Below are 12984 nucleotides of genomic sequence, written 5' to 3' on the forward strand. Positions count from 1 at the left end.
AATTATCGGCTAAACTTTAACTTTTTTGTAGTTCCTTGTTTCTTGATTTATTTGGATAACACTTGACATGCTTAAAATGGTGATTTCCTTGTTTATCAATCTTGTTTTTGTGCCGCAAGTTTTAGCAGGCCCCGAATTTGCCATGTTTTATGATTTACTGCATGTACCAGTTATCGTCTTTGCGATAATAACAGGCACGTAGCATTCGGCCTCCCCCCCCCCTTGCCCCAACTTTTTTGCACAGCAAATATTTTTCTGAAATTTACATACAAAAAATGGAATTAAAATGGAGTTACGCCCCCCCCCCCCCACTTTTCTGTGATCATGTAAAAATTGAATTGAAAATAAGGTAATAAAGTGTGAAATTGAGGTGAAAAGTTGATATTTTACTTTAATTCCCTGGGAGTGACACAAAAGCAAATCGAGGACAGTTTGAGTATGAAATTTTTGATTTTGTGTTGATTGAATGAAATACTTGTTTACTTCTTCTGTGAAAATCCGTATAAATATTAAAAAGGACAATATATTTCACAGTATGACCCCCCTCCCCCCTTAACTCATGAGTTTATTGCTTATTACAACATATGTATTAAATGATGTCCGAATGTCTTCAAAGATGAAAATAATAATGTCATTGTTAAGCCGCACCATTGCAACATTACCACTAAGAAGATGGGCGAAGGTGGGTAATTTTAAGCCCATAAAAGTGAATATATAGGAAAATTAATAGTAAATAAAAGGTTTAAATATAGCAACGCACGGGGGGGGGGGGGGGGGGGGGCTCACATGTTTGCAAAGCACAGTATGGCTATACAAAATTTTCCCTCCACTTTTCTGTAACTGTAAAAAATGTATTGAAATTATTCATCAAAAAAGCATGATATAAATCACTGTAATAAAGTTTTCAGTAGTAAATAACAACCCCCTTCCCTCCAACAACACCCCCGAATATAAATTTCGATTTTTTTTATTTTACACTTAAATATTTTTAGGGTTATGGCCGCCCTCTTCAACTTCGAATTCGAAGCAATGCTCTGTGCCTAAAAATACTTTTAAAAAAATAACATTTTCACTAGATTTACGTTGTCAACTTTGTATTTTTGTTTATTTATTTTCAATTTTGCGGCTCATTATCCAAACAAAATACCGGAAACGACGAGAGCAAAACCACGGCTTAATATGAAACCAATAAATCGTAATCGATAGATTGTGAACTACTTGTTTGTTCTATAATATCCAGCTAAACATCTGTAAGAGTTAAATGAAAATGTTTGTGTCTTTAATTTTGCGCGTCTATCTTTAAAACGGTGAGCTTTTAGCAATGGCGACTACTAGACCTACTCCTTAAGATTTCGATGTTTTATTTTAAAACTAATCATGACTGTTATATACCTTTATAATAAAATACTAGTAATTAAAATAATACTGTGTTAAATATCTTGATTGTAGAAAAAAACAATCTTTCCTGTATGAAAGGCACTGTCATGACTGTCTTATTTCAAAACATGTTTTTTTTAGTAATTTTAATGCAAGAAATAAGTGGCTTATCTTGAAAACCGGCTTATTATCATATTCGGCTAATTCTCAAGGTTTTAAGGTATTGAATATATATGCGCGGATCTAGAAGGGGAGGGGTTAGTAGCCTGTCTCCCTGGCCTACCCAGAGCATTATGGGTAGGCCAGGGAAACAGGCTAGGGGGTTAGGAGAATCCAGTCCCCCCTCCCCCCGCAAAATTTAAATTTCTTTATATTTACAAAATAAAATTGCCAAAAATATGCCTCAGACCCCCCCCCCCCCAACTCAAACGAACGCCCCCCCCCAGCAAAAATTCTAGATTTGCGTATGTAATAACTAATATATGCATATCTACGTCTTCAAATAGTGCTTCATTTTAGAAACTCAAAGCCAAGTATTTCATGCTTTTATAATTGTTTGATATTAAAAAATAAGGCAATGTAATAAAACAAATGACTGACGCGATGACTACTTTATATTAGAATTTTTCTCTTGCTATAAAACATTCAACCAAACGTTTCAGGAAAATAAACAAAAAGCCCTTAGGTTCCGACTGTCATCTATAGCCCTTGGCTGAACCTTTCAGGTAGTCTTTTGTTTTTTTATTTTCATGTTTGCAAACACCGATTTATAAAAAGGGGAAGGGGGTTACAGTTTTAACAATTTTTACCAGATCATGCAAACATTCAGACATTTTCCTCCATCCGTTTGAATATGAAAGTCTATTTCAATTTTACCGTAATATTTAAAATTTTGTGGTCAAAAACTAATAAAAACCAATTAACAAAGTTGTTTACAAATCATTTATTAGACATGATAACACATTATTTAAAGTATACAATGTACAACTGCAGGGTTTATTACTAGTGTGTAAGAAACAAAAGTTACTTAATCTTCAGTGACAGAAATCATAATGGACAAAGATAAAATAAACACCATTCTAATGTTCAACAAATGTGGTACATGTACCTTTACTTTTTCTGCTTTGATAATGTTTGAGAGAAGAAAACGTATGATTTATTTTTTCTTATATAAAGGGTAGAAATTAACTCATAACTTAATATAAAGGAGAGCTAAAAAAAGTTTTTCAAAGATATCTAATTCAACCATTAGTGTCATTTTGTCAACATTAAAATGTTTTGATTTCTTTGACAAATACCAAACACAGTTTCTCCGATTGTATTCTTATATTGTACACAGTTTGTTTTGACATTAAATGTATAAACGGTCAATTTGTGGACAATACAAACACTACACTAAAACAGTTTGTTAGTATGATGTATAAACATGATAAACAAAACAATGATATTGTTGAAATGAACTAAATGGACGTATATATATATATGTGTGACTCTATTATATAATATATTAATCATCTTTATGCTAATACATGTTTTATATAACCAAACAGTCAGTTTGTCAACATGTAATACATATAAACAATGTTACACTGCTGTGTAATGTTCTAGACATATTGTATTTTCTTCACTTTACCTGTTCTCCACTCAGCCACAAAGAGGTTGTCTCTGGTGTCCACACATAAACCACAAGGATACTGTAAATCACAGTTGTCAATGTAGCGGAGGAACTGTCCGTCCTGATCCAGGATGTGGATTCGGTTGTTGTTATATATGCCCCAGTCTGCTGTCAGGATCCGACCCTGGCTGTCTGTTGTGATGCCGTATGGATCAAATGATCCCCAGGTAGTAGAGGGAGGACCAGTGTAGGTAAACCGGAGTTTCCCGGCCTGATTGACCACCACTACTGCACGGGCTCTACGGTCTAACACACATATATCTAGGTTCCTGTTCTCATTGATGTATTTATCTCCATCAGATGAATAGAGAGGTTGTCCTTTGTCGTCGTAATGAATACTTTGTTTCTTTGTGTAGCCAGAGTAACACACAACTTTTGTTTGTTTATCATCATCACTGTCCATGACAACCAGGAGGTCACCAGAGGAGGTACTACAGACACCGCGAGGTCTCCACCCCCGTAGTCTGATCACTGTCTTTATCTTTTTATTCTTCACTATGTTCACAGTTCTATCTTTGTAATCAGTATAAACTAGATCCCCACTCCTTGTCACTGCTATGTCCTGTGGAGAGTCCCCTGACTTGGTTTGGACTGACTTCACTTGTTCCCCACTCAGGTTGTACAGTCTCATGATTGTGTCATCACCACTCGTCCACATCTCCTCATCACTCAGACAGGACACACGGCGTAATCCTCTACACTCGGTGTATATCTGTGTGATGATCCGTGGTACATCAATGAGCGGTCTGTCCGGGGGAGAGGACTCAGCACCGGGAGATTCCATGGTGTAGCCATGTTCTTCTGTTTTGATAGATGACGCTGACAGAGAACCAAACTGTTGATAAAGCTGTTCTTTGTTGATCTTCTGAGGGGTAAAACTTGGTAAGGACACCGTGAGTTTAGGAGGCAATCTTCTGAATTCAGCATTCCTGGATTTGTAGGCAGAGACACGGCTGACATCATTGGAGTCCAGTAACTTCTTCAGTTCAGCAATGATCTGTGTGATTTCAGAAATGGTGTGTTTAACTTTATCTTCCTCTTTGTCTAAGACAGCCAGGTGTTTGGTGTCCATTTCCTCCATGTTAGATTTCATGTTTCTGATACTGGTGTTTATTTCTGTGTGCAAGTCTTCTCCATGTTTGTCGATTTCTGTTGTTAATTTCTGGGAGTTTTCATTCAGAGCAGATCTTTGGACTGGGATAATGGATGCAATCTCTTGGTATTTAGGTAAAATGGATTTCTTCAGTTCTTGTAAATCTTTTTGAATTATTTCTTTCTTGCTGTCAATGTTTTTAATTATTTCAATAAATTTATGTTCGCAGTGTTCTTTAGAGGAAGCACATGTTGCACAAATAGGAATGTCACATTGTTCACAGTAAAGTACACTTATGTTTGAGGGATGTTTTCGACATTTAGGAGTAGATCCTCTCTTTTCAAATGGCAGCACTTTGTGTTCTTTGGATTGATCAGAGAGATGTTCCCCCACACAGGCTTTACACAGATGTATGTGACAAATGTCACAGTACATAAGGGGGCCCGGGGTCTCACAGAGACGACACCGTAACACATCCTGGGCCCAGCGCTTGTCCATGGTCAGATACTTTTACTCATGTTCTGAAAAAATAAAAAGGTTGATATATTGACTATTTCTTATAAAACCTTGGTATTTTCTGAAGAAAAGTAGTCTGCTTCTTGCAAACAGGACACTTTAGAGCTTAAAAGACAGGAAGACTTTAACATTCTTTTAAACAAGAATTTCTCATACATATAACTTGCTTTAACATGTTTAAAGAATGAGACTGACTATTTGGAAAATTATATCCCAAACAGGCTATGGTGACCCATTTGAGTGATTGGTCCCAACCTGTTAAACCAAGTCTGTAGGACATGTAGGACAATATCATTTAATATACAAAGCGCCGGCAAGCACTGCGAGCTTTAACTCCAAACCGAAAAAAAATTCAAACTATTGCTCCCTTTGAACAATTGAATTTTCTGTCATCAGAATTGAACCCACAATTCCAAGTAAATTGCAAATGGCTTCTCATGAGATCCAGGAACAAAAATTATACTTTGAAAATAAATTGAGGATAAAAAGGCAGTTATCAAATCTAAAAGGGCCACTATCGTAACTTCTCAGCTATTTTGGTAACCAAGGACAGCATGATCTGAATGCTCTGACGAGAGCGGGAATTTTCAAAGTGAGGCTACAATTACATGTACTTAAAATTGCACTGAAACATGCATTGCTTTTGACAAATTCTAGATGTCACACCGGACAGTCAATCTCACTTTGCTTACTTTACACATGCATCATATCAAGGACCAGCCCAGGGGGCGACTTGGGCGAAATAGTCATTTTTTGATTGGTAACTTTGCCGGAATTTACTCCGAAATAGAAGTTGAAGTCGCCATGTATTATGAGTTCACAATCTTGTAAATTAACCCCAAAGGCAATGAAATGATAAAAACTAATTTTCAACATATTTTCACAGCCTCAGTTAACTTTTGTTATGATAAATTACTAAAAACTGTCTTATCTTTAGGGGTTATAAATACGGGTGATGCAACCGCATACTGTGCAACTGATGTTTATTTCTTATAGTGTTGATATTACAATTAGTTGTTAACTTGTAATTAGTAAATCACTCTTCCAAATTAATGCTAAAATAACTAGAAAACTGACCAGCCAGGAAGGGCCCCGCTATGACAATTAATATAGAGAAGTGAAAAAACTTTGAATTCCATCCTCTTTATATTAACAATGATAAAAAATAAATGCCCGGCATTAGATGTAAAGAACTGCAATATATATAAGGTGGTAAAAAAAATGATTTTATGAAAATTATAAGTAACAACTGTATTTTAAAAATTTCAAGATAATTCCTGAATGTCAAAAAAAATCTAAATAGTAACCTTCTATCTGCATAAAACAGGGATAACCTCATGTCTTATAATAAAACTTAATTAAATGTGTATTTAAAAAAGATTTAAACAGGTGTTTTATAAAAAGCAAGCCTTCAGTGAATGCAAATACATTGTATCACCCAGGGTTGACCTCAACTTCAAAACAAACATCAGTTGCAGACAAAGGTGTTCAATAATCTTCATATGACAGATAGAGATAAGCCTCTAAATTTTCTGCAGCAGGCAAGATATTTAATCCCAGGGGATTAATTGTTCTGCTCTCTCATCCTCTTCTTCTAAATTTACAATAAGATTTTTTTTTCAGAAATGACAGAATGGGGTTATTATCTGATTACCTGTTAAAATTAACAGCATTAAGGCAGAAAAAAATAAAGTAAATAATTAAACAATAAAATAGTGATAAAGGATATCTTAATATATATCTTGATTTTTATATCACTGCTGTCTTTAACTCCATTATTTCAGCTGTTATTCTTTACAGAAAATGGAATGAGGTTGTTAATTTACATCACAAAACAACATGGGAAATTGTACATGTTATTAAATGCATACATCTCGAATAACTTTTTAACAAATCCAATGAAAACTGTTTTTGTACACTTTTTCTTTTCTTTCATATTGTGTATATTAAGGAAGGAGTCTTCTCGTTATCAAACATACTTCTTATAACTAGAGACGAGCTCGTTCCAGGCAACGATTAGGTCTTTCGTCATAGCTGCGTCATACTTGTGACATAATACAAAAAATTGATAGCTGACCATGGTACAATATTAGATGTATAAACACTGATTAAAAGAAACAAAGTATTATACTATATGTTTATAAGCAAATATAGATCTAGAACACGTTGTCTATAGTTTGATTCGCCGCTTTTTATTCACAGAGTGGGACTGTGGTTATGCCCGGTAAAAAGACCATTAGCAAACATTTATCGAACGCAAGCGCCAATGAATCTATTAGTATATATGCGGAGATCCTGGAAATTTTACAGGGGGGGCGGTGAAGAATAATTTTCTTTTTCGAGGAGGAGGAGCATGCGCGGATCAGAAAATGTTTTCGGTGTTGGGGGTTGAGGGTCCGACGATTACTTGAGTTTGGCAAGGGATGTCAAAGGCATATTTTTGGTAAGTTTATAATGCACACGTAATTGAAAGAAATTTTGTGCGGGGGGGGGGATCTGGAACCCTTTCCCTTCCCTTCTAGATCTGCGCATAGAGAAACCGATGCCGGTAATTTTACTGTAATTTTAACCGTTTTTATTTAAATATTCATTTACAAAATTATCGGAATGCTGATATTACCTTTCAAAGCCGTTAAAACTTAAGATACGAACCATTTAGTCTCGGTGAGTATCGCGTCCACGTACTAAAGAAATGGCAATATTCAAGAAATTCGGATGGACGATCTGGGTCCTAGGTCGTCCATCCGATTCTTTTTCAGACTAAGAGCTACAGACCTGCAGTTAGAGATTGTCAAACTCTTATTGATTATGTCAATCTGTTTTGGCTCAAAGAATCATTTTTTTTAATCAATAAAGTTTTACCTTAAAAACAAAAGAAATCGGGCTCAATTTTCAATGTTAGCATTTTACAATTTCATAGTCTAATAAAATTTTAAGAAACAACTCGTCATTGCTTTATCCGAAATATTGCATGGAAAAAAGATTTACATCGCATTTTTTTAAATTACAAAAGGATACTTAGATACTTAGAATGAACTTAGATTAACCGCTAACAAACATGCATAAAGAGAGACTGAGAACTAATTTCTTCTCTTTTTTTTTTTTACATGAAAAGAAATTCAAGAATAAATCAAAATCCATTTGTTCTTTATATGCGTTAAAGGAAACGTAGATCAGCAAGCGGTTCTTTGTCGTGCAAGCACCTACTTAATTAAAGCTGTTTGGTCCGATTTTATATCAAATTTTATGCACGCTTTTAAACGATGGTTATGCTAAGTATATGTATAACAATTGACATCACTGTAGTTTTCCCAGTCAATTAAGTCAAATTTCAATGAAGAAAAATACGTACAAAATTTGCTAACAAAACAAACGACATAAAAGGGTACCGCGTTATTTCGCCTCATGTTAAAATTCACCCCTGACGACGATAAGGATGTGGTTGTATTACGACTTTGTCATCGCTTTGAGTAAAGGTCAAAATGATCAGACAAATTACAAATAAACATGTGTACGTTTTGTTCGCTAATATTTCTGAAGTTTGCTTTCTTTAAAATCGATGCATAGCATGCGGGTTGAATGACCCCAATCAATCGGGGAACGAAACCGAACGGTTTCTTTTTCTAAACATTCCCGTGATGCATTTTAGTTTGTTTTTTCGTTTGCCCAAAAAGAAATTATTTTTATTTTCTTTGAAATTTCTAACTTTGAAAGGAGACTAATTTTGCTGGTGTAAATAGGAGAAAGTCCATAACTTTCTAAGATAAATGGTTTGTATGGAAAAAAAAATTGATACTGTAATAACAAATAAATCGGACCAAGCAGCTTTAATAGATTGTTAGACGGGTCTAAAACGATGACAAATATCGAAAAGGCAATATTGTGGGTGAAGGATGAATGTGTACATGTAGTTTGTTTTTGAGGTTTATTTTTTATACATGCAATTATATTTATCCGGATCAGTTTTGTTTGTTGTTTTGTTTATTAAAAAGGGGAATAAAGAAAATGAGTAATTTCCAGGCACGTAGCATTGTTTTTGAAAGTGGGGGGGGGGGGGGGCAAACTCATCCAACAAAAAAAAAGGGAATTTTGAATTTTCCAAAATCTTTAACAATCTAATCCCGGGGGGGGGGGGGGCTTAGTATATTTAAAACTTTCAATTTCACTCCTAATTTTATGATTTTAATTTCATATCATTTTTTTAACATACTCCGAAAATAGTGGGGGGGGGGGGGGTGGCAACTCCATGATGATTCAGTTTTTTATATGTAAATTTTTAAAAATTAGTTGCTGCGAGAAAAAGTGGGGAGGGGGCATGCCCACCTGCTCCCCCCCCCCCCCTCCCGATTCAACGTGCCTGAATTTTCCCATATGAAGTCAAGCATATTTTTCGATATGAAGTCAAGCATATATTTTCTTATTATCATAGACTTAAAGCATGTTGGAAAAAAAGAAATATTGTATCAAGCAATTATTATGCATAGATCATGCATGCATTTCTCTATGGTTTTCACAATTACATGTATCAGTTTTTACACGTACTTACTAAGGAGAAATACATTTTCAAAGAGATGATATCGGTAACTTATAGTTCATTTAACAGTTAAGTTCCAGCTTGTCTTCTGCCACATGCAAGCACGTGTGTAATCCTGATTTAGAAATAGGTATCATGACCGCTGTGTGGGGGGGGGGGGGGGTTGTCATCGCAACAAGATTTTCACTAGCGTACTAGAGTGTACATTCATTTTTAATATATAATTGATGTTGAATTATTATTAACAAACAAAATCATTAATTTATAAAAACATGCAGTCTGGAAAGTTAACTGGAAGAACTAAAATGCCATGGGGTTTTGTTTTCTCTATCTGCTGGACGATTTCATTTGCCTTAAATTTATAGGGTGTAAGGATGCCCGCCTACTAAATACACAATCATGCCCATACGTCAACCGATTACAAATGGCTGTAATATGGATTTATAAATTGTTCTAAAAGATTGAATCTGATATATCATTGTTAACAATTCAAAACTTTGAACGATTAAATTGGTTTTTATACTTACCCCGACCCTAACGAAAGAATCAATCCTGACCAATAGACATTTTATTTACATGACTCCGCGCCAGAATGTTTCATTAATTTTTGCAGTTATAGTAGACGAGTCCAAAGAAGGAACTTTTGAGACACATCATACAATGTGACCATATACCGTGAATGCAGTTTACTTTGCGTCTATTTTCTTATTTTGAGAGTTCTTCGAATCATTGCTTGAACATGAGAGAGAATCTTGAATATTGTTAATCTTTATGTCATATAACATGTGAAACTGTTTTCATTCCACCCTCAAGCTTGAAATAATGAAATAATTTTAATGAAAACAATATAAATAGTCGTCATAAATCCCATATCTAACGACATATTACCACTTGGATCTGCGCGTCTTTTTAACGAATTTATGAACAGCGGCAGATTCTAAAATGTATTTTTAAAGGTAATGTAAGTCTGTAGTTCTAGTATGAAAAATTTCGGATCCAGACCGAGAGCTACATATATGCAGCAAAGGTAACTAATAATGCTTCCAATGAAATACTTTGTTTAGTAATGAAAGCTTTTAAGAAAGCAATACTTATATTTGTTTTAAAAAATAACACCCCAATACATTCGCTATTTGTAGAACAAGCAGAACCAGTATTAGTCTGACCCTCACCATATACATTGTACGAATATAATTGCCCTAGCATTGCATTGCTTTGCATGTACACAATTTCTTTAAATGGCTATTAATCTATTTGTACCCATAACGTACACACGTGATTTAAAATAACCCAGACGGAAAACGGTAAAGAATTCAGTCATTGAGTCTACATTTTAAAGAACTCGTAAAAAAACACCACATTGCGGGTCTGAATGTTTGTTAATATGTCAATCTATCTATATACAGTTTGCTAATTATTTTCAATTGCTAAGGCTACAGCGTATTTGATGAACATTGAACAACATTTTATGCCACTTTTTCCATGGAAGATAGCGAGTGCAATTATAAAGCATTTATGAAATTTATTTAATTACCTCTTTAGAATTGTGTATGGAATAAATAATTTATAAATTACTGCTGAACGTTGTTTGGTATTTCGTTTGTAGATGTTTTGCAAATAAAAAAACGTGAAACGCGGGGCAAGTCGGAATTAATATCCCTAATAACCGTAACTTAAAAGTAATGGCTTCGGATTCAAATATAATCGTATACGAATAATAAGTTCACTTTTTAAAATCATCTCCACGATGATAATATTATCTCCATCGTAAATCAGTATTTTGTTTTGCTTTAAAAGAAATGTTCTATCGGGAGCAATCCCGTGTTCGTTTAAATTGCCAGCGTACATTTGTCATGTCAGTAATAGACATCGTGCTTTATATGACGGCCGTGTACATACGTATTGAAGAAAAGTTGAGTTTAATTACCATGCATTAGAACCATTTTATAAACACATCTCCCAGTACTGAAACAATTCAAAATGTCTCCATTGCAATAAAACAGTGGGGCGTTAAACATGTGTACGTCCAGCTCTACAAGCACATGCACTGTCGTCTGAGCGACGGCCTGAATACAGCTAGCGACTCTCCTATCGATCGGTTACCTGAGTCTCGTAATGCATCTAAATATAAAAAGGGGCACAGTTATGAAACAAACAACAAAAACAAGTATTCCTTTTGAAGGAATGATCGGCAATAATGATATATCGATAGCTAGAAGCAATCAACATGATCAGTTTGATGTAAAACAAAAAATTTAAAAAGTACTGTATTTTTACAAAATATAGAATATTTAGAATCTGTACACCATAATTTCGATATGTCATCACTATAAACCGTCAACAAATCTAATTTGGAAATAAATTTGGGGAAAGCCGTTCGTAAACCCGTGGTCTAGTTTTATATTTTTAACGTAATTATTAAATGTTAATGTATCTTCTTCTTCAGAATACTGAGTAGGGCTCTTGAAAGAGCATTAACACGTATACAAAGAATTAAAGAGTTGTATTAAAATAATTAAATGCTACTGAAAAACATTGAATGCCATCATAATTTGCTATTAAGGTCGCATTGTAACAAATTACAAACCTTTTCACCTTCAACTCAAAATGGCGAAAATGTGCTTGTTTTTTCTCTTCCTGGTTAGGTTTCCTGTATAAAATCACGTGATTGAGTAGTAGGTTTCCTGTATAAAATCACGTGATTGAGTAGTTTTTCAATACAACACAAAACCAAACATTCCGGGCAACTCTATAGTAATTGTGCTAGTTTTAATGTCTGACAAGTTGAAAAGCAGTAACATTAATCTTAATTATCCTATTAAATTACAAAGATGACTAGATGATTTTAGTTTCATGATGTGCTAGCCAAAAGTTATCAAGCTAGATAATTTGAAAGGACAGCAACATTTAAAACGATTCCGTCAAAACTACTCATAACCTGGTACATTTTAGGCAATTTCGCCAACTCTGTTATAGCATTAGATTAAAATAATTCTTCAACAATCAGTAATAACATACGTTTAACAAACTATGCACCTCATAAAGACCTACAACTCAAAATGGCGACAATATCCATGTTTGATCTTCCTATTTCGTGTTTACTCCTCTTCCTGGTCGACGGCCTATTAAAATCACGTGATTGATTTAAATAAAAGACAAAACCAAACTTCCGGATATAATCAATACATTGTGTCAGTGCAATGGTTAAATAATTTTAATCATTAAATCCAGGTTATAGTCTGATATTTCTTGATATGCCAATGAAATCAAGCCAGAGACGTATTTTACGTCCATGATCAAACATAGTGCTGTGGAAGGACAGTAATATTATTTTAGCAATATTCCCTCAATTATTACGTTATATACTTATATCAGTGTATAAAATCAAACTCCCTGACGTGTAGGCCTCTACCTCTTCTTCCACAGAACTATAGTTTTATCCGACTCTTGACATCACGTCCACTGTCGTCTGCACTACATATCGCAACTTCTCGGGCCTTTCCGGCAGATCTCGTGTTTTTCCTAGCAACGGAAGGATGTTATGGTGTAGTGTATACCCTCTGCTATTAATATATTTTACCATATAGATTTTTTTAATCGTATTGGTTTTCATCGAAGTCAATACCAAAAGATTCAAATGAAATAAAGTTGAAATGATGATCAAGCGCGGCTAGATTTCTCAGAAATTGATAATGTGCGTAATTTCGATATGATGAAAATTAGACATAACGTTACTGGCACTGTACCAACTATCGGCTAAACTTTACCGGTTTTTTTGTTTTTTGTTTT

At 34.5% G+C, this 12984-nt stretch overlaps 1 protein-coding gene across 8 annotated transcripts in view; it reads right to left on the bottom strand.

Annotated features, from left to right (window-relative positions):
- LOC128158113 (E3 ubiquitin-protein ligase TRIM71-like) overlaps nucleotides 1–12725 on the bottom strand; it is an 82672-nt gene extending 69947 nt beyond the window's left edge. The window contains exons 1-5 of one of the 8 annotated variants that reach the window (XM_052820850.1): nucleotides 12608–12724; nucleotides 12232–12317; nucleotides 11783–11845; nucleotides 11123–11316; nucleotides 2301–4666 (exon numbers count right to left, since the gene is read on the bottom strand). In XM_052820850.1, coding sequence (XP_052676810.1) covers nucleotides 2982–4643 — 1662 coding nt within the window. In that variant the 5' untranslated portion in view covers nucleotides 4644–4666; nucleotides 11123–11316; nucleotides 11783–11845; nucleotides 12232–12317; nucleotides 12608–12724 and the 3' untranslated portion in view covers nucleotides 2301–2981. Of the gene's footprint in view, nucleotides 1–2300; nucleotides 4667–11122; nucleotides 11317–11782; nucleotides 11880–12213; nucleotides 12318–12607 lie in introns of those variants that run through there. The other 7 variants (XM_052820848.1, XM_052820849.1, XM_052820847.1 and 4 more) reach the window with 7 other exon arrangements.
- Nucleotides 12726–12984: the final 259 nt, after the last annotated feature.

This window comes from Crassostrea angulata, chromosome 8 (assembly GCF_025612915.1).
Source record: "Crassostrea angulata isolate pt1a10 chromosome 8, ASM2561291v2, whole genome shotgun sequence".
NCBI lineage: Eukaryota > Metazoa > Mollusca > Bivalvia > Ostreida > Ostreidae > Magallana > Magallana angulata.